We start from the raw sequence: 26,972 nt of genomic DNA, 5'->3' as shown, positions 1-26,972 counted from the left end.
AGACTTATGTGAGATCATTAACTTTGTGTTTTTTTTCACTCTATGTATACGTCATGTTGTATATTGATTGTTCAGGTTTCGATTAGGATTCCAATTGATTTATCCATGTTTTGATTGATTTGTTTAGATTCAATTAGAATTTCAATTGATGGACTAAGAAAACAATCCTTACTTTAGAAATAGATAGAGATTATGTTCTAAACATTTTATCTTATTTATTCACTGATGTGAACTCTCTTTATGTATTTATTATCAAAATATTTTATTTTAGAATATTGTTATTTTATTTTATTTTATAAGAGAAAAAATGGACCTAGGTGGTAGCTAGGGAAGGTTAATTATCCCATTATAAATAGAGCTCAAAAATCTGCGCAACCCCGTGTTTCAAAACAATCGAAAGCCACCAACTGCTTCGCCGAGATTCTAGGCCGCCGCGTGTTCTGCGCCGGCATGCAAGCACATGCACGAACCCGCTAATCCGACGCCGATTGGTTTCAGGATACCACAACGGAACACAATCGGATCTGTCGTTGGACTATCCATGGAAACTACAAGGCCGACACAAGACTATTTAGTCAGAGATCGTAAAGCAATCATCCTTGATTGAAGGAACACAAAGCAAAGAAGCACGTCGACGATGGCGACGGACAGTCACCTCCATCGTCGTCGCTCTCCCTCGCCACGTGAGGGCCGCCAGCGCAAACGCCGCCGGCCGGCCGATGATGGCCGCCGGCACGAACAGGAACCGTCCTGCCCCGCCGCCGAGGGGTCGCCGGGGGAGCCGCCGCCGCCGCCGGTGATGCTGCGCGGCTTCGACGACCGCATCTCGGCGCGCGGCCTCGCCGACCGCCTGGAGGCCGCGGCGGGCACGGTCTGGCGCTGCCGGGTCAAGACCTCCGTGACGCCGCCCGGCTCCTACCCCGACTTCCACCTCCAGCTACCACCCCTCGTCACCGCCGCCGCCGCGACGTCGCCGCACGACGGCGCGGTGCCCGCGCACGCCTTCGTCCACTTCGCGCGCCCGGGGGCCGTGGCCCGCGCCGCCAGGTCCGGCCTCCAGCTCTGCGGCGACGGCAGGGCGCGTCCCTCCGACGTGATCAGCAGCTCCCTCCGCGCGGCCCGCCGCCGCGGCGACGCCAGGCCGATGCTCTTCCCGGACTCGCGCGTCGAGGCCGGCGACCTCGTGGCGCCCGGCACCTTCCTCGCCGCCTGGCGCGCGGCGGACGACGGCGACCCCGCCTCCGCCTCCCCGCTCGACTTCGTGGTGGACCCGTCCGGCGGCCGCTGCCGGCTGCTGTTCGCCCGCGACGCCGCGTTCGTCTCCCCCGGCGCCTGCGCCGCGGTGCTGCTGTGCTGCTGCGACGTCAAGCTGGAGTTCCCCGTCGGCGACGTCGTGCGGGCCGCGGCGTTCATGGACGACGACTCGCTGCTGCTCCAGCTCTCGGCCGCGCCCCTGCTGTTCTACCGCACGGCGGGGGACGACGTCCGCGCCCCGGTGCCCTTCGACCTCATCGACGACGACGGCGACGACCCGTGGATCCGGACCACCGACGTCACCCCCGGCGGCGCCATCGGCCGGTGCCGCGCGTACCGGGTGTCGTTCGGGACGCGGTTCTGGCCGGCGATGAGGGACGCGTTGGAGTACATGAAGGCGCAGGGGGTGCCGGTCGAGATCCTCGACGCGCGGCGGCGGGGGCTCACCGTCCGCGACGAGCCGGAGTTCGGGATGCCGATGCCGGGCATGTTCTTCTCCGTGCAGCGTGTCGAGGGGCTAAGCTTTCCGGTGCTGTACTTGGTCAGTGCTCTGGTGCACAGCGGTGTAGTGAATCAGCACCAGCTGACGGCCGAGTTCTTCAGCTTACTGAAGAGAGAACGCGACGCCGTGAATGTTGCTGCACTGACAAAATTGTTGGGAGGCAAGTTTCAAGTGTTTGATGTGTGCCCGAGGCTAAAGAATGCGCAGGATTGGGCTGCCAGCAAACCCAAGCTTCTTGGTCATCTTCACAGCATGAGAAAGGTTGGTGCTGATGATTACAATGCCGAGATGCGGAGGCTGGTGATCACTCCCACCGGGGCATGTTGTATGCCACCACAACTGGAGCTCTCTAACCGCGTTATCCGGCATTACCATCACGTAGCGGACCGGTTCTTGAGGGTGACTTTTATGGATGAGGGTACGCAGCGGCTAAACACCAGCGCGATGAACTTGTATGCGGCGCCGATTGTCAAGGACATGATGCCCAACTTGTTCCAGCAGAAGACAGCAGTTTACAGGCGTGTCCAAACAATCTTGACGGAGGGTTTCCACATGTGCGGCAGGAAGTACTCGTTCCTTGCATCCTCGTCGAACCAGCTTAGGAGCAGATCAGCTTGGTTCTTCGCAGAGGATGGAACCACGACGATCGCAGGCATTAGAGAGTGGATGGGACAGTTCCCAAGTAATAATGTCGCCAAGCACACTGCTAGAATGGGACTGTGCTTCACATCTACGTATCCAACGGTGACGATACAGCGGGATGAGATGGAGTTTCTTCAGGATGTTAACCATAATGAGTACAACTTCTCTGATGGAATTGGCAAGATCACACCGAAACTCGCATTTGAAGTTGCGAAGAAGCTGCCGCTGACGGATAATTACGTCCCATCTGCATTCCAGATTAGATTTGCAGGATACAAGGGTGTTGTAGCCGTCTGGCCAGGTGCAAATGAAGAGACACGGCTGCTTTCCCTCAGGCCGAGCATGAAGAAGTTCGATTCTGACCACTATGTGTTTGAAGTGGTGTCCTGGACCAAGGTGCAGCCAGCTTTCTTGAACCGCCAGATTATAACATTGCTAAGCACCTTGGGTGTCCCGGATTCTGTCTTTCGGGAAATGCAGAACGCGATGCTTCATAATCTCGACAAGATTTTAACGCACAGTGATGTTGCATATGAGGTTGTAAGGACATGTTGCCCTGAACATGGAAGTACCGCAGGCCTGATGCTGAGTGCTGGCTTTGCTCCTGCAAATGAACCACACCTGCGAGCAATGCTCTTGGCTATCCGGTCCTCGCTGATGCAGGGTCTTTTGGAGAAAGAGAGGATTTCTGTGCCCAAGGGAAGGTGGTTGGTGGGCTGCCTTGATGAATTTGGGATCCTTGAGCATGGACAATGTTTTATCCGGGCCTCAGCACCATCTGTGAACAATCGTTTTCTGAGGCACGGCGCAATATTTTCCTCGGCAAGCAAAAGGGCAGAGACCATTGTTGGTACAGTTGTGATCGCAAAGAACCCATGTCTTCATCCAGGGGATGTCCGTATCCTCGAAGCAGTGGATGTTCCAGAACTGCATCACCTTGTCGATTGCTTGGTCTTCCCCAGGAAAGGCGACAGGCCACACGCCAATGAAGCATCAGGGAGTGATCTCGATGGGGATGTCTTCTTTGTGACTTGGGATGAAAGACTTGTTCCTCCGGGGAAAATAAGCAGGTCCCCTATGGACTACTCCCCAGCTGAAGCGATACAGCTACCTCGCGAAGTACTTCCACATGTAAGTTCAACTATTCTCGCCATTTGCTTAATTATTATTTCCTCATCCAAGAATGTTCAATCTTTATAGTTTTTCCTACGCATAGTATTAAATATTTTACTTAGGATAAATCTAATAAACATAGCTATATTTAGTGTACGCTAAAAATCATCTCAGATAGGCCATATGTTTAAACCCATATTAGTCTCATCTTCTAAGATGGTCCCGGATAAAAATTACCATATGGTTACAAAAAAGGGTAGAGGATAACTTATATTAACCTAGACGGTTCCAAACTAATACCTTTGATGGTTCCAGACATGAACCTTTGGTGTGTTCAGATACTAATTTCTGAAATTCATATCCCAAATGTTTTGGAATCGAACTATCTGAGATACTGGTTATTTCAAATGATTTTTTGACCAGCTAAGATAATTAGCCTTTATTTCTAGTGGCTAGAAAACCATATGTTATGAGGTTATTGAGCCTTCTGAATTAACCCTTTCATTAATGGTATATAATAAATTTGTATAACTAGTGGCTGAAGGTCAGAGCAAATTCCTAGATGTAGTAGTCAGTAAGGGTAAAGTACTGAGCTCGTCTTCAGTTTAGCTTGAAATTAAGTTGATGCTTGGAGACAAGGTACATGATTGCGACCAAAGTTTTAGCTTAGCAAATCTGTCGTACAGCAGCTTTTTCCTTCGTTTTTGGTCCATGCAACCTCTGTCAGCTGCCAGGTTTCTCTTCTCATATTATTTATTAAAATAAAAGTTGTCTAGTCCTTTTGACCTCATGTTTTTGGCTTATTTATTAGATAAACACTGGGTATGAATAATTTCAAGTCCATTATTAGGGAGTAGTTTCTGTTCTTTTTGAACGTTCTCATAACTTTGGATACTTATTTGAAGTCCAGTTGATAGATGCATATAAGAATATAGGAAAACTTGACGTTTTCCTCATTTGAGCTGGTTTCTTCATATTGTTTCTTTGATTAATGCATACATATTTATTGGCGCTAAACATGTCATTAATAATACCTTCTGTTCAAACAGGATATCATTGATTTCTACTTGGAGAATATGGTAAGTGACAACCTCGGTCGGATAAGCAACGCTCATGTTGTTCATGCTGACTGTAGCAAGAACGGAGCGATGGATGAGAAGTGCATTCAGTTGGCCAAACTAGCAGCCATTGCTGTGGATTCCCTTAAGACCGGGAAAATTGTAACAATGCCAACTTATCTTCGACCAACTGAGTATCCTGACTTCATGAGGAAGGAAGATGCCATCTCCTATAAATCAGAAAAGATCCTTGGAGAGCTTTATCGGTCAATTAAAGCAGCATATGGATATGATTCAGTTTCACACGGTACCATCACTTTAAATGATCTTGTTTATGACATGGATCTGGAAGTTCCAGGAGCATCATATTTCCTCGAGGATGCTTGGCAGTGCAAGTGCTCGTACGAAGCGAAGTTGAACGCATTACTCAGTCAATACAACATTCAGACTGAAGCAGAGCTTGTGACATGGGAGGCATGGTCGCTTACAGGAGGCAATAAGAAGCAGCACTATGAGACACAAGAGAGGCTTAACTACTCATATTTCCAACTCCACGAGGAGTACCGAAGTATCTTTGAAGGCAATGCTGAGATGTCCGAGGAGAAGAAAAATCTAGTGTATGAGACTAAAGCATCCGCATGGTACCAGGTAACATATCACCCCAACTGGATTCGACGATCAAAGGAAACACCTCCAAGAATCAGCTTTCCGTGGATCGCTGTAGATTACTTAGCAAGTATAAAGGCAAGAAATGCTGCAAAAAGTTTCGACAGATGAACCTGCATTATATAATAAAAGAAGCTTTATGGTTCGGCAATCCCATCAAGGTGGTACAATCACACTTATTACTTAGTGGATCCAAACATGCCCTAACTCAACTTATTAACAAAAGTGAAGTGAAGACATCCTTCTTGGTGTGTGTTTCGCTTCAGCATTGAGTGACCCTATTTGTAGGTGTAGCAAACCGGGGATACTTGCAGCCGTAGGGCCATTATGGCTTTGTGGTAGGTCAGGGTTGGTTAACCCTCCCATAATCCGCCTCGGCCTTCCAATGCCTTAGGTCTTCTCCTGCATGTCGGTTGTTCTTGCCCCAAGGTAGATGTTCCTGGGAGCAAGGGTCGACCGACCCTAGTGGGTTCGGCGGACTCCCACCCTTTTCTGTCATATGTTCGTTCTTTTGTGATTCAGTCATGTACGTTGTCGGGGATCAATATTAGGGATACCCAAAGCCACGACATCAATGGCTAAGCAACTCTTGGTCATGCAGAGAAGCAAATGTGTCAGGGTTATCTCACCCAATCCTTGTGTCAGGGGCTCCGCCTCGCCCGACCTCTGCGGGAGGGTTCCACCGCCCCCGACCTCTACGGGAGGGGCTCCGCCTCGTCTGACCTCTGACTAGAGAGGGGGAACATGCTCAGCCCTTTGACCCTGCTCCGGGTGTGAGCCCGACCTCCGGGAAGGACCCACAATGGCCTACGCCGCGCGGTGACTGACAGCGGCATGGGTGGATAGGAAACGGGACGTGCTCTGACGCGGCTATAGTGTAGCGTGCCCCTATCGCTGTCTATAGTAAGATAGGTTGTAGGGTAGGGGCACGTACCCCGCTCCGCAGACCATGCGACAGGACAGACCCGACCACGGAGGAGAAGGGCGGTGATGACAAGCGGGGCCCATGACGATTGGAAGACGCAACATCAATGGGGGACGCTGGGCTCCCATACCCAATGGCCTGGGACATATCTCTCTCTCTCTCTCTCTCTCTCTCTCTCTATGTTGTACATTGTCCTTTCCTTTGGCATATAAAAGGGAAGGGACGGGCCCCGTGCAGGAGAGGTTCTTTTTTTTGGGGGGGGATCCTTTTCTCTTTCGACTTCACTTCTAGATGGGGACTCTCTCCTAAACACACGCACATATAGACAGTTAGAGGATTCGGTCCTCGGCAGCGTCAAAGGACCGGGAGCAAGAACATCCACGCACATGACACCAGAGACTTGCACCCGTCCCTCTCTTGACCGTTTGTACATCCCTACTACAAACTGATGCAAGATACGCGAGCAGCAGCGAACTGGACATAGGGACTTTCGACCGTAACCAGTATAAACCCTTGTGTCTTCTTGCATACGATCCGTACCAAAACATGCAATCCACGAGAATCACTAGTCGGTGGTAAAAAAACACTGACATACTTTTTGTATGACATCTTAGAGGTAGTTTGATCTAGAAGTTCGATCTTATCCATGGATTTTATTGGGATCTAAGTTGAGAAACCCAAATAGGAGAAAAGCTAGAATATAAGTAGAGAAGATGATTCAATGGAACAACAGTAAATGGCACTATTTTCTGAAAAGAATCAACCCTTTACAAGGTAAACAGGAGAGAGTATTTATAGCCCCTGACCTTCATTGCATCATTCCAAAAATGCCCCTACCAACCCGCATCTATTGGAATATTCTGGGCCTTAGGTCATTTTCGGAGGTTGGAGTATACAAATTGCCTACTATTACATCGTCACATTTGTCATGTGACTTCTCCGGTGACCTTCAGAGTTGGACCTTCATGTGCTTCCCGGCATCGTTCAATGCGATGGCTTCGGACATCGCGATGGACCATTCCTTCTTAGTTCCCTCCTTATTCCTTCGATGGATCCAAGTTTCTCCGCATCACCTTCGGGCTCTTGCTTATTTCTGAAGGTCGTTGGAGGTCAAGAAAGTGAAAGTGTTGCGATTACCGCCCATTGTCGCTCCGGCCATTTCTGCAAAGCAAAAACCATGATGGGTCGACGCGTCCGGTCACCTAGTCAACCTTCGGCTGACCTTCGGCCAAAAAGCTAACCTTTGGACTCTGCCATAACTGAAGGTGGTGATTGCCAACAGTTGCCCCTCGTGGGCGAGGGCCCATCCAACGGGCCGAACCCTCGAAATAAAAAGGTTGCCCCCAACCTCCAGAAATATCTCCCCGAACGTCAGAGAGTGGCACGAGTCGAAGGTTAGATGTTGGATGTATCATGTCTTGATTGGATGACGCTTGGAGTTTGTCTCAGTTTTGCTACCGGCTGGTACTGTGCTTTTTACCTGCCTATAAAAGGGGTCGAGAGGTGCCGACCGCTTCCATACACCTGGCTCATGTGAACCTTTGCTATTGCTTTTTTCAGGGACATGCGTCGCTTGTTGGTTCGTTGCAACCCTTGCGGGTTGAGGGATTAGCGAAGCTTTTAGATCTTGTAAGTGTCTCTGTTTTTATTAGGGTTTAGAATTTGATTGAAAGAGGTTGTGTCCTTGTTTGGGATGGCTCGCGTGAAGGTGATAGCTAAGGTGCCTGAAGGTGTGGAGACCTTCGTGTAGGCTGAGGACCAGATTTGGTTGTGTGAGGGAGAAGAAGATTTGTCTCAAGTTGACGCGGATCCCTCAGAGCTTATGGGGCTAGATAAGCCTGAAACGACCTTGAGGTTCTGGAACTCACTGGAGACCGAGTCCCTACTAGAGTCTCATATAGAGAAAGGATATTTCAAGCCTGGAGTTTGTCGTTGCCCTGAGGGGCAGGAGACTCTTGACCCTCGCAATCAGGAGTGTGTTGTTTTCTGAGATTTCTTTGTGGCGGGGCTGTGATTCCCTCTTGATTCTCTTGTTCCAGAGATTGTATCGAGGTTCAAGGTGAAGATGCATCATCTCACCCCAAATGGCATCGTGCAACTCTCCAAGTTCATTCTTTTGGGCTGCGAGGACCTTCGGAGGGCCTATTTCTCCTGATGCCTTCTGCAGACTCTACGAGTTGGTTTCTTTTGAGGGTGAAGATAAGGTTTATATTGCTCAAAATAGATGTTGTCTTTTTGTTCCTAGGAGAAACAATAAGGCTCTATGGATTGAGTGTGTGGAGCTCTCTTGTCAGAAGAACAAATGGGAAGATGATTGGGCACAATATTGGTTTTATGCCAGGATTGACTTTCCCGGAACAAGCTCATCTTCGGGGGTCTCGTATCCACTTTCTTCGAAGGCACTGACCTTCGAGCATATTAACCAACCTGATTTCAAAAGGTCTATGCCAGGGATCAAGGAGTGTTGTGATGCTTTTACTGCAGCGACGTGCCTTATCAGCGGCGTGATTTGATTGAAGAGTATCTAGCTGCAAAGGTCTGACCGTTGACCTCGGATTGGTTGCCAGGAGCTTTTACGAATGTTAAGTTTGGAGAAATGAAGGAACCGGTTCCCTACCCAATATTTGGGTTAGAAAAATCAGCATCCTCTCTAATTCCAGAGTGAACCAAGAGTAACTCCATCTCCTTATAATAATCATCAACTGATTAGATCCTTGTTTCAAAGTCTGCAATCTATTGCGAAGGTCGCGCTGATAGATTGATGGCACAAAGCTTCTTCTCATCACTCTCTTCATCTTATCCCATGTGTTGATATGATCACGTCCCAACACAACCTGATTTTCTTGAACTTGATTCCACCAAGTGAGAGCATAACCAGAGAACTCAACGAAAGCAAAATTGCGACATCTTTGATTAGAGAGATTATGCACTCTAAAAATCTGATCACATTGCTCTTCCCACTCAAGATATGCATCTGCATCTTCCCATCCAGTGAATTTAGGAACACTCAACTTGACTCGAGCAATGTTGTCCGATCATCCCTATTGTGACGACCACGATGATGTCCTCCATCATGACCAGCACCACGATGGTGTACATGTTGCGGTCCAAAACGCCCATGTTGTGCAAAAGGATTTTCATTGTTATCAAAACCCTCATCATGAACATCATCTTCATCATCAAAATGCACATGAAGATCACGTCCATGTCCTCCACGCTGATCATGAAAATCAGCACGCCGTCCACCACCACGACCACTACGACCATTGCCAAAGTGGTCATGAAATCCATTACCAAAACTAGAATTTTCGTCATCCGATTCTTCTTAATGATTATCTTCATGTTGATGTCGTGGACCTCGACCACCCGCTGCGGGAAGATGTTCATTGAACATCCTCTCCATCGCCTCCAATGGGCGTAACTCAGCACATGCAACAGGGGGCTCTTCATCTCCATGGTTCCCACCAAGAACACTCGAATCAGATCCTGCCACGTTAGAATAACACAACGGAAAGTGGATAGGTAAAATTTGTGGAGTCACACAATCTCACCTCTTACTTACCAATGTTCTTACTCGTTCTGAAGGACTGTGAGTGTGCTAAAGTGGCAGTACCATAGCTGTAATTAAGCGATCGAAAGGATACAAGATGAGAGTTCCAGTTTTAGATTTTTGTGGAGCTATAGGTGGATGTTTAAGGGAGGCTATGGTACTAGAAATCAGGTGTGTAAACCACTCAAAATATATGAAATGTTGCTTTCACAAGCACCACAAAGGTCCTGAAATTAAAACTTGCAATTGCACAATCCACAATATAACTCCTTTTTTGGCAAACACAAGATAACAACAATGGGGTGTGGATAAAGAAAGGATAGGAATGCAGTGCTAAAAAAATTGTTACCAACAACGAGATGGATGCAAACGATACGAGATTATCAGTACCAACAAAAGGATATAGAATTTTTTGTATGGCTTTTTTAGTGGACTATATGATACGGCAAAACAAATATATGTGATGGATGAAAGCAATAACAAATGGTAAACAAAGGATAGATAAGTGGGTGATAACAAAACCTACTGTGACAATAGTAGGTGCCGATATAATCCGGCACAAGGATGGCCCAATTTTCACAACAGTAGGTTTAAGAACAAGGATAACTTTGCTGCGAATAGCGGGTAAATAGCTGTATACTCCCTCCGTTCCAAAATGTAGGTCGTTTTGACTTTTCTAGATTCATATATTTTGCTATGTACCTAGAAATATGTTATAGATGCATAGCAAATACTATAAATCTAAAAAAACCAAAACGACCTACATTTTGGAACGGATGGAGTACTTACCAAGGCTGGATGCGACAAAGCGACGGGGAGGCACCGAAACCTTGAGGACTTTGACTCGATCTCCAAACGATCGCAGAACCATAATTCGGGACTAATCCACATAAAACGGAGTAGCTGAACTAGCAACCGTTAAGTACGAAGTAGGGGACCACAAAGAGATCTTCCTCACAAGCCCAAGAAGAACTCACAAGAACAAAGGTGTATAAGACACTCAGCAGCGTGACTGCAACACCATATCGGTTTATCAAGTCATCGAAAGTTATTTTGTGAGTATACGTAGGGGATATTTATACTATGAACAATCCTCCTAGATAGGCGTGAACTGAAGTCCCCACGTTGGAAGGTGGAAGTCCAACGGGTGAAGCATTCATGAGATGGTCTTCAATTCCCGTTCGTCCTTTCAGCTTTTGGGCAGTCTTCAGTAAAATGGTCATTACTCCCTGCTCGGAAGTCGAAACGATGAGCCGTTTATTGGGTGTGAAACTAGACTTGGCATGCTTTCCAAGCATGTGACACATGCATCATCAATCATTGTAGATAAATCCTCGAGCAGTCTTGCATGTGAGGTTTGCTGATTTAGTTACAATAACTATTTTTTTGAGGCGGTCAAAAACTATTAATCGAGGCGGGCAACCCCAACCGCCTCGAGCCGTCGCCGCTTTGCGTCGAGTCGCAGCCGCTGGGCACCGCCGCCGCGCGCCACGCGCCCGCGTGTCACACACTGCTGGTGCTGCTGGCTGGATCCGGCGCCGTGGGGATCCTGCACTATGTAGGAAAAGGCCTGTAGTGATGTGCGTCATCTCCCTATGGTGACGGGCATCGTGCCCCTCACTCCTACATTGTCACTTTTTAGAACAGAAGGGTGACTGGTATTTGCCTGTCATCTAAGTGACAGAAAGGTGACGGGTACCAGTAGACAACCATCACCTTTTTTGTTGACCAGCCCCCCTCGTATGAGGTCTTAGCCTGTCACCTTTGTCCACTGCAGGTGACGGGTCGTTGTCAAAACCCATCACCTATGATGAAGTAGAAGGTGACGGGCTTGATTTGAGCACCGTCACCTTTCTTTGTGACCAGCTACCCCGTATGAGGTCTATGTCTGTCACCTTTGTCCAACATAGGTGACTGTTAGCTCACAACGCCCGTCACCTATGATTAGAGATAAGTGACGGGTTGTGCTTTCTTGCGCTGTCACCTTGTGTGTATACAGAGGTTACGGGTTCGGTTGTTGCCCGTCACCTTGGAATCTGACCCCCTGCATGCTCATATTTGCTTCCCGGCTGCATCCTAGAGCACAGCTAGGATTTGGCAGCCTTCTTTGTTGACCCAGCAAACACACAGAATAGAACTAAATTGATATCTCACAAAGGTTACATCCACAAACAACCACCAACTGTACATGACAAACTATATATTGTATCTCTGCACTACAAATTATTGTATCTCCACTAGAAATAATCACATGAATCGAGAGTCCATGAAAGAAAACAGTTGTGACAGTGGAAGTCACATTTGTCGCTTATGACATATACAAGCAATAAGGAGGCAACCCTTTCTCTAATAGCGGAGAGCTGCTTCTTGTCCAATTTCTCATCCTTATGACCCTGCATGTCCTAGCAAAAAGTGACAGTCAAATGATGAGTGCTTGTAGGACAAAGAAGGCTTATGACCCCGTATGTCCTTATAACAAAGGCTTATTTTTGCTCCTTTAAGATTTTTGAAATTTGCAGCAAGGCGGATCATGTGGTATGCAACATAGAACCCGCATTCATTTCTAGATCCTTGATGCATGCACTGCTCAAGATGATATATACTGTTAGGTCAAATATATTATTTGATGAAATCATGAAAACTTAGTATGCAGGCAGTCAGAGATATACCAAAAAATCGGTCACGTGCCTCAACTGGGTCATTGGAAGACGGTGGTCGGCTCGAAAGGTGGAGAAACCACTGCATTAGGCGTTATGGATGGTGTTAGCCGGGAATTAAATAGGTGACAGGGTCCAAATGAGAAGATTGCAAATGTGGTAACTCAGAGATATACCTATCGATACCCGCCTTGATGCTGGTGTAGTCTCGTTGTCCCAGACTGCCATCATCGTTAAGTGGTCTTGCGGAGTCCAAGTACCACACTATTTCTCACTTCGGACAGATGGCGACTAGGAAATAGTGGCTGCCTGTGTGGTGCGCGGCAAGCACACAACCTGGTGAAGAGCTCAAGACCGTTGAGATGGCAGACTGTACGTGCTGCGGATCCGAATTGATCACTCCGGCAAAGAAATGCTGGGGGTCAATGAACGCAACACCAAGGTGACATTCCTTTGATTCTCTGCCCAATTGCCTACATACAAATACATTAGTTTTCAGGAAGCTGACATATGGTTTAGTGTTACGAAGTAATATAAGAATGACTGTGAACAATCTTTTGTGCAATATATACTCACAGTGTCAAGCAGCGGATGAATGAGATGTCCAAGGCATCGAGGTTGAAGAGGTCGTAGAGATCAGAAAACACAACGGAGAAGACACCAGGCCCACAGTGCAAGTCCTCAGCCTTGAACTCACCCACGATTGATGTATTATCATCGTGCATGGCATGGTTCATGTAGTGCTTGTGGAGTCCCCTGGTATTCACCCCTGCACTGGCCAGCTCCTCCTTTGACAACATGAGCGGCTCTGGATCTTGCTTGCAGCCGGCGGCTGGGCTCTGGATCTTGACTGCGGCTGGCAGCTGAGCTCTGGATCTTGCCTGCGGTTGGCGGCTGGGCTCTGGATCTTGACTGCGGGCGACTGCTGGGCTCTGGATCTTGACTGAAGTCGGCAGCTGGGCTCTGGATCTTGACTGCGGGCGGCTGCTGGGCTCTGGATCTTGCCTGCGGTTGGCGAGCGGGTGTCTGGGGGCACGACGAGGAGGCACAACGACGTGCCCGGATCTGCTCCTTGCCTGCGGGCGCCTGGTGGCGCGATGAAGATGCGGCGAAGACGGCAGCACGACCGGAGGAGGCAAGGAGGTGGCCGGTACGGCGGCAAAGAGGGCGGCGCGACCAGAGGAGGAGAGGAGGTGGGCCGTGCGGCGCGACCTAGGGTTTGAAATGGGAGACGTTAAGAACTAAGGCAAAGGGGGATGGCTTTAAGTCCAGTTTGAACTTGACTTAGGTGACAGGTGATGTTTGTGGTCTAGGTGACGGGCCATGTTTGTTGCCCGTCACTTATCTAAAGCGCTCACGTCACCTGTGAAATGAGTACAGATGACGGGCATTGTTTATAAGTGACGGACGTCATAGTAGTCTTTCACTTGTACTAAAGAGCTCACGTCATTGGTGACATGATTACAAGCAAGGTTTTTTTTACCGACCGGTTGGATGAAACCGCCACCGTCCGGTTACTAGAAAAACGGCCAAATTCAAATTCCAAACCAAAAATGATAGTTCAATCGATTTCCACCGGTTAGCCGACCGGTTAGGTCCTTAAACCGCTCCGGTTTGAGTGGTAACCGGGGCGTTGAACAAAAAAACCGACAATAGTCTTGCCAAGATTGCCCTGTCCACGCCAATGTTGTCTCCCATTCCTGAACTAACATAGTGTAAAAATGGGGGTCTTCCCATTCGTACACCCATCTCGTCGGTGGCTGCATGCTGATGTCAGGTATGGGATAGTGAAAAGAGTGCGAGGTATCGCTGTAGGAGGAAAAAGAATAATGTGGAGTGTCATAATCCGTCGGTCCAACCATTCTCCTCTGCGATTGCGGTGCTCCATGGTCGGGGGCCCATTTTTTCTTTTTCTTTTTTGGTTTAACTTCAAATGCCCGCAAAGTATAATAAATGAACAAATATTTGAAAAAATTTGACACTATTAGATTCGTCGCAACTTGAAGTATTTTTAGGAATTTTTTGGGAAATTTTATTTTTTTTGAATTCAAATTTTAAGTTTTGAATTCGGCCGCTTTGAAACCGGCCGGTACCGGATTCGGTCCGGACCGGTTACACCGGTAACCGCGGTTTCCGGACCGGTTCCGGTCGGTAAAAAAACCCTGATTACAGGTGACGGGCTTCACATACCACCCGTCACCTATATCTTTCTCTCTCGGGAATCGCAACCGCCGGCCGTTGCCCTCTCCGCAACCACGCGACGTTTTGAATTCTGGCCTCTCCGCAACACCGCGACGTTTCGAATTCGGGCCTCTCGCCATTATAAATACACTTCCTCCCGGCCGCCCTTCTTCTCCACTCGCCACTGTTGCCATCCGCACATCACGCAACTGCTCTCGCGCAACCGCCGCTGCCGCCGCGATGTCGGGTACAGGATCTCCCTCCCGACGCTCCCGTCACCGCCGCCGCTTCGTTCAAGCGGTGGACTCATCATTGTCGTCGCCATCTCCATCTTCATCCCCCTCCTCCACTCATCGCCCTCGCCTTCGTCCTCCATCACCTCCTACTCCGTCCCCTGCTCTGGCTCCAGCCCCTGCTCCGGCGTCAGCGGCGCAGGACTACGATTTGTTCCACCCCTTCGGCTACAGTGACGCCTGGGCAATCGGTGTCATCAGGCAGTTGAACGACTGCCTCTGCCACCTTGGCACCTTGGGAGACCTCCGGTGAATGCGCCACTCGTGGAGCGCGTCGCCGGTGAATGAGTTGAACTATGTATATCGTAGTTTGTATGTAGCTCCCTATATATATATATAGTAGGTCTATTTAGTACTCTGGATACAAAATAAGCTATTCAGTACCTCAGCTCAATCCGTGGATCCGACCATACTCCCGCAACCGAGCGCAACACCCCACCGGCCCGCCCCCGTCCGGTTCGCCTCGTCCGCACATTTTTTTTCTCCCCAGCTCGTAATAGTCTAATAGATCGTGGGATCGTGGGAGAATTCAGTTCACCGGCAATGCTCTGTTGAGGCGAGGCTCCTGACCTCTCGCGCGAGGCCCTGCGCCGCCGGCTCCCGCGTCGCCCCGGTGGGCTGCATCTCGGGACTCACCTCCCGCCGGCGACTCTCTGGTGACTGGTGAGGCGGGTCTCCTGGTCTTCCCCTCGCGCCGTCCCGGCGAGGTCCTGCGCCGCCGGCTCTCTCGCCGCCCCCGACCCCCTTGCGCCATCCCGGTGAGGCCCTACGCCGCCGGATCCCGCGCCGCCCCGGCGAGCTGCAGCCTGAACACGTCCGCGCCGGCTGCCGTTTTCAGAGGTATCCCTGCCCCCGTTCCCCTGGCGAGACACTGCGCCGCCGTGGACCCTCCTGTCGTCTCGTCGATTTTTCATCCCATGCCGCCCCGGCGAGTCCCTAAGCCGCCGGCTCCCGTGCCGCTCCAGCATGCTGCTGCCTGCAGACGTCCGCACCGGGCGCCGTTTCAGAGGCTGCATGCTTCCTCGCCGAGACCCTGTGCCGGCGGCGACCCTCCTGTTGGCGCGTCGCTGTTCCGTCCTGTGCTGCCCCGGCGAGACGCAGACGGTCGCGCTGGGCGTCGACGCCCACCCTCCTGCCATCTCGGTGAGAGTCTCCCGTCGCCGCGCCGCGTCCTCGAGGTACCCGCCTCCGGCCGTCTCGGTAGCTGTGGATGAGGTCTCAAAATTCTTCCGATGCAATGGATCTTGCTTGTGATTTTTGTGCAGTATTTTAACCCTATTTCCAATTCTAATTTATATGCTCCTGCGTGTAGATCTAATCATTGTTTGCCAACCAAATCTTTCGTTTAGCACTAGTTTTTTTCTGTATGTTCCTGAGCTTCCCAATAGATTGATTTGTTGATTGGATGGCGCTGCTGTGATGCCTGGAGAGGCATGCAGCCAGCGCGATTGTGCGAAGCCGCCAATGAGACAGATACATGCAGAACTGCTACTCTGCTAGCGTGGATGAGGTACAATGCCTGATGAGATAGATATGTGCATAGGTTTCTTTACGCATTCTCATGCTATTTCTGTAATTCCATTAGTACATCTCATTCAGAGAAGCAGACCTAAGCTCTTAGCTCTATTCAACTGATGCATGCTGCTTCTTTCCAGTATACTGATATATTCACGATTCTTCCTGTAGCCATGCAATTAATTATTTTAGGATTACATAAATCAAAGCATGCCCTTCATCTCCTGACTAGCTTTAGAAACATTGAAGATTATTCCTTTTTTGACAAGGTTGTATGCAGTTTTGAGCTCTTCTATAAACTATTAACATTGGAGATTATTTCCTGAACTTTTCATTGCTCCTTTTTTTTTCTGGCAATGGCAGAAGCAGAGCAGAGGTGATTGTATCTATTACATATAATTAGAACTGTCCAGTTCTTACCTTCTCTTTGTATTCTACCATTATTAGCTAGACTCTTTGTGGTCATATATATACTTTGTTTCATTAAGCTTGCATTGTGCTGCCAGTTAATTAACATTGGAGATTATTTCCTGAACTTTTCATTGCTCCTTTTTTTTTCTGGCAATGGCAGAAGCAGAGCAGAGGTGATTGTATCTATTACATATAATTAGAACTGTCCAGTTCTTACCTTCTCTTTGTATTCTACCATTATTAGCTAGACTCTTTGTGGTCATAAATATATATAAAAAAACTTGACCTGCGGGGGGTAAGACAGCCCCCGGGTATTGCATTAAGAGAAGACCTTCTCACGCAGGTCAAGAAAACCCCGAACCCCTGCCCCATCCTTACACAGCGGCACCGTAGCCCATGTGAGACGACCACGACCGGGGCCGGGCCTTAGACCTGTGCTTTGGCCATGGGACAGACGAGGGGATTTTTTTAACCTCAGCCTGAAATTCGCTCCCACGGGGAGTCGAACCCAGGACCTGAGGAGTGCCGCTGGGTTCCTCTAACCATCTCAGGTGGAGGCCCTTTGGCGTGGTCATAAATATAATTTGTTTCATTAAGCTTGCATTGTGCTGCCAGTTAATTAACCCGTTATGCCATCTTCTTTCCGTGTTCCTGTGGTGCTCCTCGGCGAACTCAGCCTCAGGCATCAGAGATGAGCTCCTTCCCGAGCTGTGGAGTATGTGGTTTTCTATTTTTATCGAGAGTTTAGACTGCTTGTCCAGGAGAAGTAATTGTTTCAATTCATTTGCAAAACCTGATGATTTTTAGGTGCTCCTTGTTGGATCATATTAGTTTGTTCCAAACCTTGATTTTGTAAGCAAAATATCTTATTTTTATTTCATCTTGAAACTGACAGGACAGAAACTTGGACCTGGTTTAGTTATGCCATCTTGAATGTGACAGGAGGCTGAGGAACTCGCGGTCATTGCATCCAGGTGGAGCATAGAGTTAGATAGCTGCCATCATGGTAGCATCTCAGCAGGGCTTCTTCATTGACAGGAAATCGTCATGCAAATTCTTATTGTCCATTCAGTTTTATGAAACCAAGCCTAATCTGCTAGTGATGTTGCCTTTTTTTAACTCTTGTAATAATACTGTACAAGTGATGTACACACGGCACTTGTGCCATTATTGGTGACCAAAATGCTAATTTGATGCTTGGTTGCAAGTAATTTCATTGTGTCCACACTATCATTTGTTTACATGCGTTGCAAATAAAATTGGATCAAGTGGTCCATCAAAAAAAAACTTTGAGCCAATCAATAATGTTCAAAAAAGTATTGACTAGATCCTGCGCCTAAGTATACAACCGATAGCATTAGTCTGTAAAAAATATGCCACACCAAGTGACTGCGGAACTTAGTACTAGAAAGCGTGAAGGCTACGCGCGGGAGAAAAAAAAGGGCACATGCTACCTGAATAAAAAAACCCACCGCGTGGATGTTAGCGGCAGCAGATGTGTGCGCGCGCAAAACCGGACGTGGGGAGGGGTGTGTGCGTGTGATGCGCGCAGGCCAGAAAAACCGGAGGCTTGTTTGAAAACCACCCATGCGAAGGCAGGAGAAGAAAAACCGGCCTCCCTCGCCTCGGATTGGCTGGGCGCTGGCACGCGCGGGTGGGGCTGGCTCGGGTATGAAATAGTTATTCCATACCCAGGGTAGAGATTAGCCATGTCCTATATATATATACATATATATATATGTATATGTATATATATATATGTGTATATGTATATATTTATATATATGTGTATATATATATGTATATATATATAAATGATGAACTTCTGCCTTGCTATCTCGCAATTTCGACTGTTTTGTTATCTCGCACTACTCTGCCTTGTTATCTTACAACAATCTCGCAATTTTCATCCTTTTGTTAGAACTGCGGCGACGTTTTATTTGTCCGACAAAAAAATGGCTAAGTTCGTGGCCACTAGTAAGATGACGCATACACATAAGTCACGAAGTATACGCGTAATGCGTCACCTTTCAAGTAGCATAGGTTAAGCGCATGACAAGTCGTGGTGACGCAGTAAGTAAAAGTTGTCACCTTCGCAGCTTCAGTCATGGCCCGTCACCTTTGAATGTAATCTAGGTGACGGTAGAAGAATTTAGCCCGTCACCTTAGTTCTAGGTGATGGTTTATGTTAATACCCGTCACCGATCCTGTCTCAAAGGTGACGGGCCACGTTTCTGGCGAGGCCTCGCAAGGCCCAAACTGGTCCAAGGTGACGTGCAGAGATAAAGCCCATCACCTCTACTTATGGGGTGACGGGCAATAATGGCAGGTCACCTTTGTGCACATCACTATAGGCCGTTTCTTACATAGTGCTGCTAGCTGGATCCGCCACCGTAGGGGCCCCATCATGCCGGATTCGCTGCCAGGGGCTGCACACCGAGCCCCGTGGTCTGCGGACCACTACTAGGGGCCGCGCGCCGAGCCCCACCGCCAGGGGCTCCACGCTGAGCCCCGCCGCCGGCGCACGCCGCGGGAGGGACAGCCATCAAGGGAGGAGAGGCTCGGCCTTGCGCCGCCGCCATGCGAGAGGAGAGGAGAGCCATCAAGGGAGGAGAGGGAATCGGCTCAGAAGGGAGAGGGAGAGAAATGAGTGGCCAAACCCTAACTCCATATATTTATAGGGCAGACAGTTATCGGGCCTCGCCTAGACCAGTTGGGCCTCAGTCTTTTCGCACAGGCTTTCTGGGTCTGTTTAGGCCTTGGTATTTTCCAAGGCGGGATTTATAGGGTGTGCGCCTCAGCTAATCAATTAATCGAGGTATTTGCATTAGAAAAACCACCTTAGTTAAGCAATATTAACTGAGGCAGTTTCAATAACCACCTCTGTTAATGAAAATGACCATCTCGGTTAATGGCAGGTATTAATTGAGGCGGTTAAAATTCTGCCCACCTCGGTGAGGTTTTCGAAAGGTCACGGTTAATACTTTTTTGTAGTAGTGGAGTTCTCATGGGTCTTCATAGCTTTTGGGAATCAAGAGTTATGACTATTTATTTTGGTGGTCCAATCTGGCGGTCCGGTTTGATCCGGTGCTCTTTTGGTCCGACTTGGTGCTCTTTTGGTCCGATCTGGTGCTCTTTTCTTCATGTGTACACCTAAGTACAACTAGTGTAGAACATTTAGGTAGTATAACATCCTTAGAAGCCATGAAAGCACTATCAGTTAGGAATGAATTCACCTACTCTTGTAGTTTCTTAACATGACTTCTTATAAGTGGACCTAGATTTGTATCTTTGATGTTGGATGGCGAATTCTTGACACTTGAAGTGGCATGCACGGTTGGGACGTCCTGATCAACATCTGTTGACAGCGTTGACGACGTGCTACAGCACCTACCAACGCGGACGTGTTCACGTGTATCTGGGTGTCCTGTGATGTTTTAGAGACGCGTCAATGAAGCAAAAATGGTTCCGCGACAAAAGTTTGTTCGTCAAAAAAAAAATTATGTGACGTTCACAACCATTTCGTCACGGGAAACCAAACTCGATGCTTCGTTTTTGACGAATCAAAATTCGTCATGAATTTTTTTTTATGACGGATTTGGGACCTACAGTGACGAATATTGTTCGTTACCGATGCATCTATTTACACTAGTGTATCGACTACATGGCATGCCTACTGCAATTGTTACTTGTCGTGACCATATCTTTACCAGCCACTTTTGGAGAGAACTTTTCAAGCTAGCTGATGTTCAGCTCCATATGTCTTCTTCTTATCACCCTTAGTCGGTTGGACAGACTGAGTGCTTGAACCAGACCATGGAAAGCTTTTTTGTTGCTTTTTGTCAATGCCTGTCCTCAGAAGTGGTTGCAGTGGATCTATTTGGTTGAATATTGGTATAACACCTCCCACCATTCTGCCATCGGAAGATCACCATTTGAAGCACTTTATGGTTATTCTCCTAAGAACTTCGACGCTGATGTTGATATGGCGGTGTCATCTTCTGATCTTGACTCCTGGCTCCAGCAGAAGCGGGTAATCAATGCCTTGATCAAGCAACAATTATTCAGGTCCCACGAGCGGATGAAAAAAAATAAGCAGACAAAGGTCGTTCTAAGCATTCGTTCAATGTGGATATGATTTTTGTCAAACTTCAACCATATGTGCAGTCATCTCTGGCTCCACGTGCTAATCAAAAGCTTGGCTTCGAGTTTTTCGGTCCATTCAAGGTACTGGCGCATATTGGTCAAGTGGCTTACAAGCTGTTGTTACCAGACTCTGCATTCATTCACCCAGTATTCCACGTCTCGCAATTGAAACAAGTGACAGATTCCTCTCAGATACGGTATCTCCATGCATTCCTTCTGGTCTGACCTTACGAAGTATTCCAGAGTTCATCTTGCAGTTTCGTATGGTGACTCGTGGTTTGCATGAAGTCCAACAAGGCCTGGTCGGGTGGTCTCGTTTGCCTCATGCCATCTCAAAAACCCCTTCCCAAACTGTACAAGTTTTTTTTCCAAAGCATACGACTTTCTAGATGTATACGACGATCTCCAGACAGATGGATCTTATATGAATTATATGATGAAGTACCACATGAGTGGATATATAGAAACCTAACTCATTCTATTATATATTGATGTGTATCTATCCATAATATTTTTGAATACTTGGGAAAATATTGTTCCGCTTCGTCAGCAGTTTCCTTTCAGGCCCGCTTGGGACAAGCAGCGTGTCAACAAGGGGGGATTGTCAGCACTCCTGCTCCAGCCCAGCCCAGTGAGAGGGTTCCTAGACCCAATACGAGTCATCGGTAATGAGTGGGTCGTGTAAGGTGCTTGCGTGCACATGCTAGGCTGTATCAGCATCGAGAACTAGGTCCGGTGAGGAGAGAGTAACCATGTACTCCCTCCATACCTTAATTACTTGTCGTTTAGGATATGATTGTGCTTACCAAGGAGTGATTAATTAGGAGATATTTTTTTCTCCTTTGCCCTTATTAAATAGCGATGCGGGTGTTACTGTTACAGAAATCCGACATAGCTTGAGTGGCTAGTCCTTCGTCGAGGCTAGGGGTTGATGGTTGGAGTCCCCGCAGGCTGGAGACGCGTTTTTTTTTTTTGCATGGCTTTGTGCTGGGCCCGCTTGCATGACTCTTGCTGGGTTAGGTGTGGTAGGCTGGTGGCCGTAAACCATTTTGCATGCGCTGTGCTGGGCCCGCTTGCGTGCTGCTCATTGACTGGGTGTGGCTGAAGCGGGCGAGCGCACGGATCGAGTTTAACACCAGGCGCGGCGCGAAACGGCAGCCGAAGCGTTCCAAGGTCAAGCGCGTCCATATTTTCCATCTCACGGCCACAGCGACAATCTTTATGAAACCAAGCAGACGACGACTAATTTAGGTATGGTGGGACTGTGGGAGTATGTAAGAGACAAATTGCTACTCTCCTAAACCGGTCCTCGTTCTGCCGGCACAACTCTTCCCTCATGTTTCCTTTTCCTCTTCTTCCTTGCGCCCCAATTCTTCTCCAGTTTTCATTCCCGCTACCTTGTTGTTCACAAATTTAATGTCAAAAGAGCAACGCGTATTGGATGTCAAATATAGAAATTTCTCCTCCTCCCCATCATATATGCGCCCGCCCTAAAGCCTTCTGGTCCAGTTCCATCCTCGCGACTCACCTCATCTCCTTCGCCGCTGTGCCGACGCCTCGATCCACTTCCTTCTTTCTCGACGCGGTGAGTCTGCTTCCCTCCTCCGCGCCCGCGGTCTGCTCTGGGCTGGGATCCTCTGCAGTCGAATCCTCCTCTCCCTACCGTCTTCTAGCAGAGGTAATCTCTCCTTCCCTTTATCTGATGGCGTGCAATTCAGCAAGATGTAGGCGCTCGACTCGCTTTTACTGGACGACAATACGCGTCGATCGATGCGGCAAAAAAAGCTTTTTTTTTCCCTCTCGCCTGCCGCTACTACACACGTACGCAAAAAAGCTTTTTTTTTCCCTCTCGCCTGCCGCAAAAAAAGCTTGGTTTCCTAATTAATTAATTGTTTAGCTTGCTCCAAATGCAATAGTTCTATCAAATCCTTTACACTGGGGTCTGGAAGTCAATGTGCATATAATTCATAGTTATACTCGATCCTAGTAATTTTTGTTTGGTGATGGATTTACGGCTCTGGTTGATATAAGAATCCATGTATGTACAGTTTTCATTATGGAATAGGAATTGATATCTTTTTTCCGGGAACACAACAAGAACACAGATATGTGCCGTGCTGCTGCTTGGGTAATCTTTGTCTCTTTGCCGCCAATTTTCATTGCCGCCTCAGCAGCTTCGGCGTACATCATCATGTGTAACGGCGAACCCATCTGGGGCACTGGCTTACCATGGAGGCTGTCAGTGGTCATGTTATGGGGTGTCTACATGGCAGTGGTGGAGCTGGCGATGTGGCACTTGACCCTCTTCTTGCCGCGGGCACCCTTTGCCGAGATTGAAGCTCTGCGTCATGTGGGTTTAGATAAGATTGGCCTTACTCTCGGTGTAACCTCTGCCCTTGTTTTGTGCTTTGGCCCGGCGTGCATACTCTAGGTCTTGCATTGTCAGCGTCCTGATAGCTGCCGTCCTTAGCTTCTGGATCTGCCTTGTTCGGACCTATGGGGAGTAGTTAGCTAGGGTGGTTAGATAGCAGTCTGGTAGCAGAATATTAATAATGTGCTTTGAGCTCTTTTGTAAAAACTGAAGTCGGTGGCTAAATCTGCCTTTTCCCTCTGTGTTTGGCCTTGTCGATGCTGGTTATCTCCATCTCCTCGACACACAGGCATACAAATAAACAAGAGTACTGCATGTTTGTATGCAAAGTTCCAACTTTGTACGTTCTTCGCGTGTGGGCTATATCTATTTCTATATCTATCTATCTATTTACTCCCTCCATTTTTCTTTAGGCGTCTATAAGGCTTTTGAAAAAAGTCGGAATTAGATGTCGTATGACGGTCTGACCGCTTGGTTCCTAGAGTCATGAGTTAAAGAAAGGCCTCTTTTTTCTCCCGCAGCAATTAACCTTGAAATTAAACGTGCATGCGGCCAATAGAAGTACCGGACGCATGTTGGGGAGAGTTGGTTTGCATGGAGCCGTGCAGGAAAGGCTGCGGATGCGCTAATTATGAAGAGAAAAGGAGAACGATTGCTAGTAAAGCTTTCCTTGGTCTATGCAGCAGAGGCTTAGGCCAGTTCCAATGGAAGAAACTGACACGGCTTCCATAGCACAAGAAATCATCTATAGAAACTATCTTCCACAATGAAAGTGTCTTCGAGTAATAAATGTTTTTTTTTCTTTCTCTCCCCCCACTCTATCTTATTCGTCCAATGGCAAGTGAGCACGGACCCCCTAGAAACGGATGGTTTCTCCCCAATGGTGATTTTATGGTTTCTTGGTGCATTGGGTCAAGAGAAGACTTAGTTTCTTCCTCACGGTTTTTATTATTTTTGCTCTCTTTCTTCATTATTTATGTTGCCATGTGAGCGTTTTGCCTACGTGGCAAGCCATTTAATAAGGATAGAAACTATCATCAATACACCATTGGAACTGCCCTTATACGACACCTAAAGAAAAATGGAGGGAGTATCTATCTACTAGTAAGCGTGCCAATGCTAACACTATGGATGCATTTCAGACATACAAAAAATAAAATAGTCTAAAATGACAAATATATACATCAACATCAACATCAACAAAGCATTTTAATCCCAAGTAAGTTGGGGTATGCTAGAGTTGAAACCCAACAAAGACCATTATTCATAGTTCTGGCACGTGAATTGCGGCTTTCCAAGCACTCCTATCCAAGGACAAATCTCTAGGTATACTCCAGTCTTTCAAGTCTCTTCTAATTATTTCTTCCCATGTCAACTTCGGCCGGCACCTGCCTCTCCTCATATTACTGTCGTGCTTTAGGATACCACTATGCACTGGTGCCTCTGGCGGTCTCCGTTGGACATGTCCAAACCATCTCAGCCGGTGTTGGATAAGCTTTTCTTCAATTGGTGCTATCCCTAGCCTATCCCGTATATCATCATTTCAAACTCGATCCATCCTTGTATGCCCACAAATCCAACGCAAGATGCACATTTCTGCAACACTTAATTGTTGGATGTGCTGCCTTTTTTAGGCCAATATTCTGCACCATACAACATTGCCGGTCTAATCGCCGTTCTATAAAACTTGCCTTTTAACTTCTGAGGTACCTTCTTGTCACAAAGGATGCCAGATGCTTGGCGCCACTTCATCCATCCCGCTTTGATTCTATGACTAACATCCTCATCAATATCTCCATCTCTCTGTAGCATCGATCCCAAATATCGAAAGGTATCCCTCTTGGGCACTACTTGGCCTTCCAAACTAACATCTCCCTCCTCATGAGTGGCGCCGAAGTCACACCTCATATACTCAGTTTTAGTCCTGCTAAGTCTAAAACCTTTGGACTCTAGCATTTGCCGCCACAACTCCAGCTTCCTATTCACTCCCGCACGGCTTTCATCAACTAACACGACATCATCAGCGAAAAACATACACCAAAGAATATCACCTTGTATGTCTCTTGTGACCTCATCCATCACTAGGGCAAAAAGATACGGGCTCAAAGCTGATCCTTGATGTAGTCCTATCTTAATCGAAAAGTCATATGTGTCACCATCACTTGTTCGGACCCTAGTCATTACATTATTGTACATGTCCTTAATGAGGGCCACATACTTTGTTGGGACTTTATGCCTATCCAAAGCCCACCACATCACATTCTGTGGTATCTTGTCATAAGCCTTCTCCAAGTCAATGAAAACCATGTGTAGGTCATTCTTCTGCTCTCTATACCGCTCCATGACATGTCTTATTAGGAAAATTGCTTCTATGATTGACCTTCCAGGCATGAAACCAAACTGGTTCATAGTGACCCGCGTCATCCCTCTCAAACGATGCTCAATAACTCTCTCCCATAGCTTCATAGTATGGCTCATCAACTTAATTCCCCAGTAGTTGGTGCAGCTTTGAATATCCCCTTTGTTCTTGTAGATCGGCACCAATATACTCCTTCACCACTCTTCAGGCATCTTGTTCGACCGAAAATACGATTGAAAAGTTTTGTTAGCCAAACTATAGCTATATCACCTGGGCACCTCCACACCTCGACTGGAATACCATCAGGGCCTGTCGTCTTACCTCCTTTCATCCTTTTCAACGCCTCTTTGACCTCAGATTCTTGAATCCTCCTCACAAAGCGTCTGTTGGTGTCATCAAAAGAGTCATCCAGCTGAAAGGTTGTATTGTCATTATCCCCGTTATACAGTCTGTCAAAATACTCTTGCCATCTAAGTCTGATTTCATCCTCCTTCACCAAGAGCTAATCCATATCGTCCTTAATGCACTTAACCTGGCTGAAGTTCCTCGTCTTTCTCTCACGCACCCTCGCCATCCTATAGATGTCCTTCTCTCCTTCCTTTGTATTCAGTCGTTGGTACATATCCTCATAAGCCCGACCCTTCGCCTCACTCACAGCTCGCTTTGTGATCTTCTTTGCCACCTTGTACGTCTCTATATTATCTGCACTCCTATCAAGAAACAAATGCTTATAACACTCTTTCTTCTCCTTAATAGCCCTCTGGACGTCCTCGTTCCACCACCACGTATCTTTAGTTTTGCACCCACCCCCTCTGGTCATCCCAAAAACTTCCGAAGCTACCTTCCGAATGCAGGTCGCCATCTTCTCCCACATGTAGTTTGCGTCACCCTCTTCATTCCAAGAGCCCTCCACAATAACTCTTCCCTTGAATACCTCGGCCATCTCCCCTTTTAGCTTCCACCACTTCGTTCTTGCGATCTTGACTTGTTTAGACCTATGAGCACGCATCTGAAAACGAAAGTCGGCCACCAGCAGCTTATGTTGGGAAACTACACACTCTCTGGGTATCACCTTACAATCGAAGCATGCTCGTTTATCCTCTCTTCTTGTGAGGATAAAGTCGATCTGACTAGTGTGTTGGCCACCGATCTGACTAGTGTGTTGGCCACTACTGAAGGTCACTAAGTGGGACTCTCTCTTTTGAAAGAAAGTGTTGGCTAGCATTAAGTCAAAAGCTATAGCAAAGTCTAAGACTTCCTCCCCTTCCGGATTTCTGCTACCAAAACTAAAACCCCCATGTGCCGTCTCGAACCCTGTGTTTGTGGTTC

The 26,972-nt window shown here is 47.8% G+C and overlaps 2 protein-coding genes and 1 long non-coding RNA gene across 3 annotated transcripts; 2 read left to right on the top strand and 1 right to left on the bottom strand.

The window, feature by feature from the left end:
- The first annotated feature begins 974 nt into the window (after window positions 1-974).
- On the top strand, window positions 975-5,346 carry LOC120713243 (probable RNA-dependent RNA polymerase SHL2). The gene is made up of 2 exons (XM_039999237.1): window positions 975-3,529; window positions 4,561-5,346. The coding sequence occupies exons 1-2, from the start codon at window positions 1,145-1,147 to the stop codon at window positions 5,344-5,346; spliced, it is 3,171 nt and encodes a 1,056-aa protein (XP_039855171.1). The 5' UTR covers window positions 975-1,144.
- Window positions 5,347-12,939: 7,593 nt separating this feature from the next.
- Window positions 12,940-15,980, bottom strand: LOC120713242 (CLK4-associating serine/arginine rich protein-like). The gene is made up of 2 exons (XM_039999236.1): window positions 15,478-15,980; window positions 12,940-13,579 (listed from the first exon to the last, which is right to left on the bottom strand). Exons 1-2 carry the CDS (start codon window positions 15,978-15,980, stop codon window positions 12,940-12,942), a joined length of 1,143 nt encoding a protein of 380 aa, XP_039855170.1.
- A 1,359-nt stretch (window positions 15,981-17,339) lies between these two features.
- On the top strand, window positions 17,340-17,997 carry LOC120711771. The gene is made up of 2 exons (XR_005690470.1): window positions 17,340-17,574; window positions 17,663-17,997. It is a non-coding gene; the product is annotated as an uncharacterized LOC120711771 (long non-coding RNA).
- The last annotated feature ends 8,975 nt before the right edge of the window (window positions 17,998-26,972 follow it).

Source organism: Panicum virgatum, chromosome 6K, assembly GCF_016808335.1.
Source record: "Panicum virgatum strain AP13 chromosome 6K, P.virgatum_v5, whole genome shotgun sequence".
NCBI classification, from domain to species: domain Eukaryota; kingdom Viridiplantae; phylum Streptophyta; class Magnoliopsida; order Poales; family Poaceae; genus Panicum; species Panicum virgatum.
The sequence above is the reverse complement of the archived record's forward strand: the minus strand, read 5'-3'. Positions and strand labels throughout refer to the sequence as shown.

Excerpts from the sequence above, each read along its gene's own strand:
- LOC120713243 (XM_039999237.1), top strand. The coding sequence starts at position 1,145 with ATGCTCTTCCCGGACTCGCGCGTCGAGGCCGGCGACCTCGTGGCGCCC. Across the intron at positions 3,530-4,560 it reads CTCGCGAAGTACTTCCACAT|GATATCATTGATTTCTACTT; the intron begins GTAAGTTCAACT and ends CTGTTCAAACAG.
- LOC120713242 (XM_039999236.1), bottom strand. The coding sequence starts at position 15,980 with ATGGCAGGAGGGTGGGCGTCGACGCCCAGCGCGACCGTCTGCGTCTCG. Across the intron at positions 13,580-15,477 it reads CAGAGAGTCGCCGGCGGGAG|GTCGCGCCGCACGGCCCACC; the intron begins GTGAGTCCCGAG and ends TTCAAACCCTAG.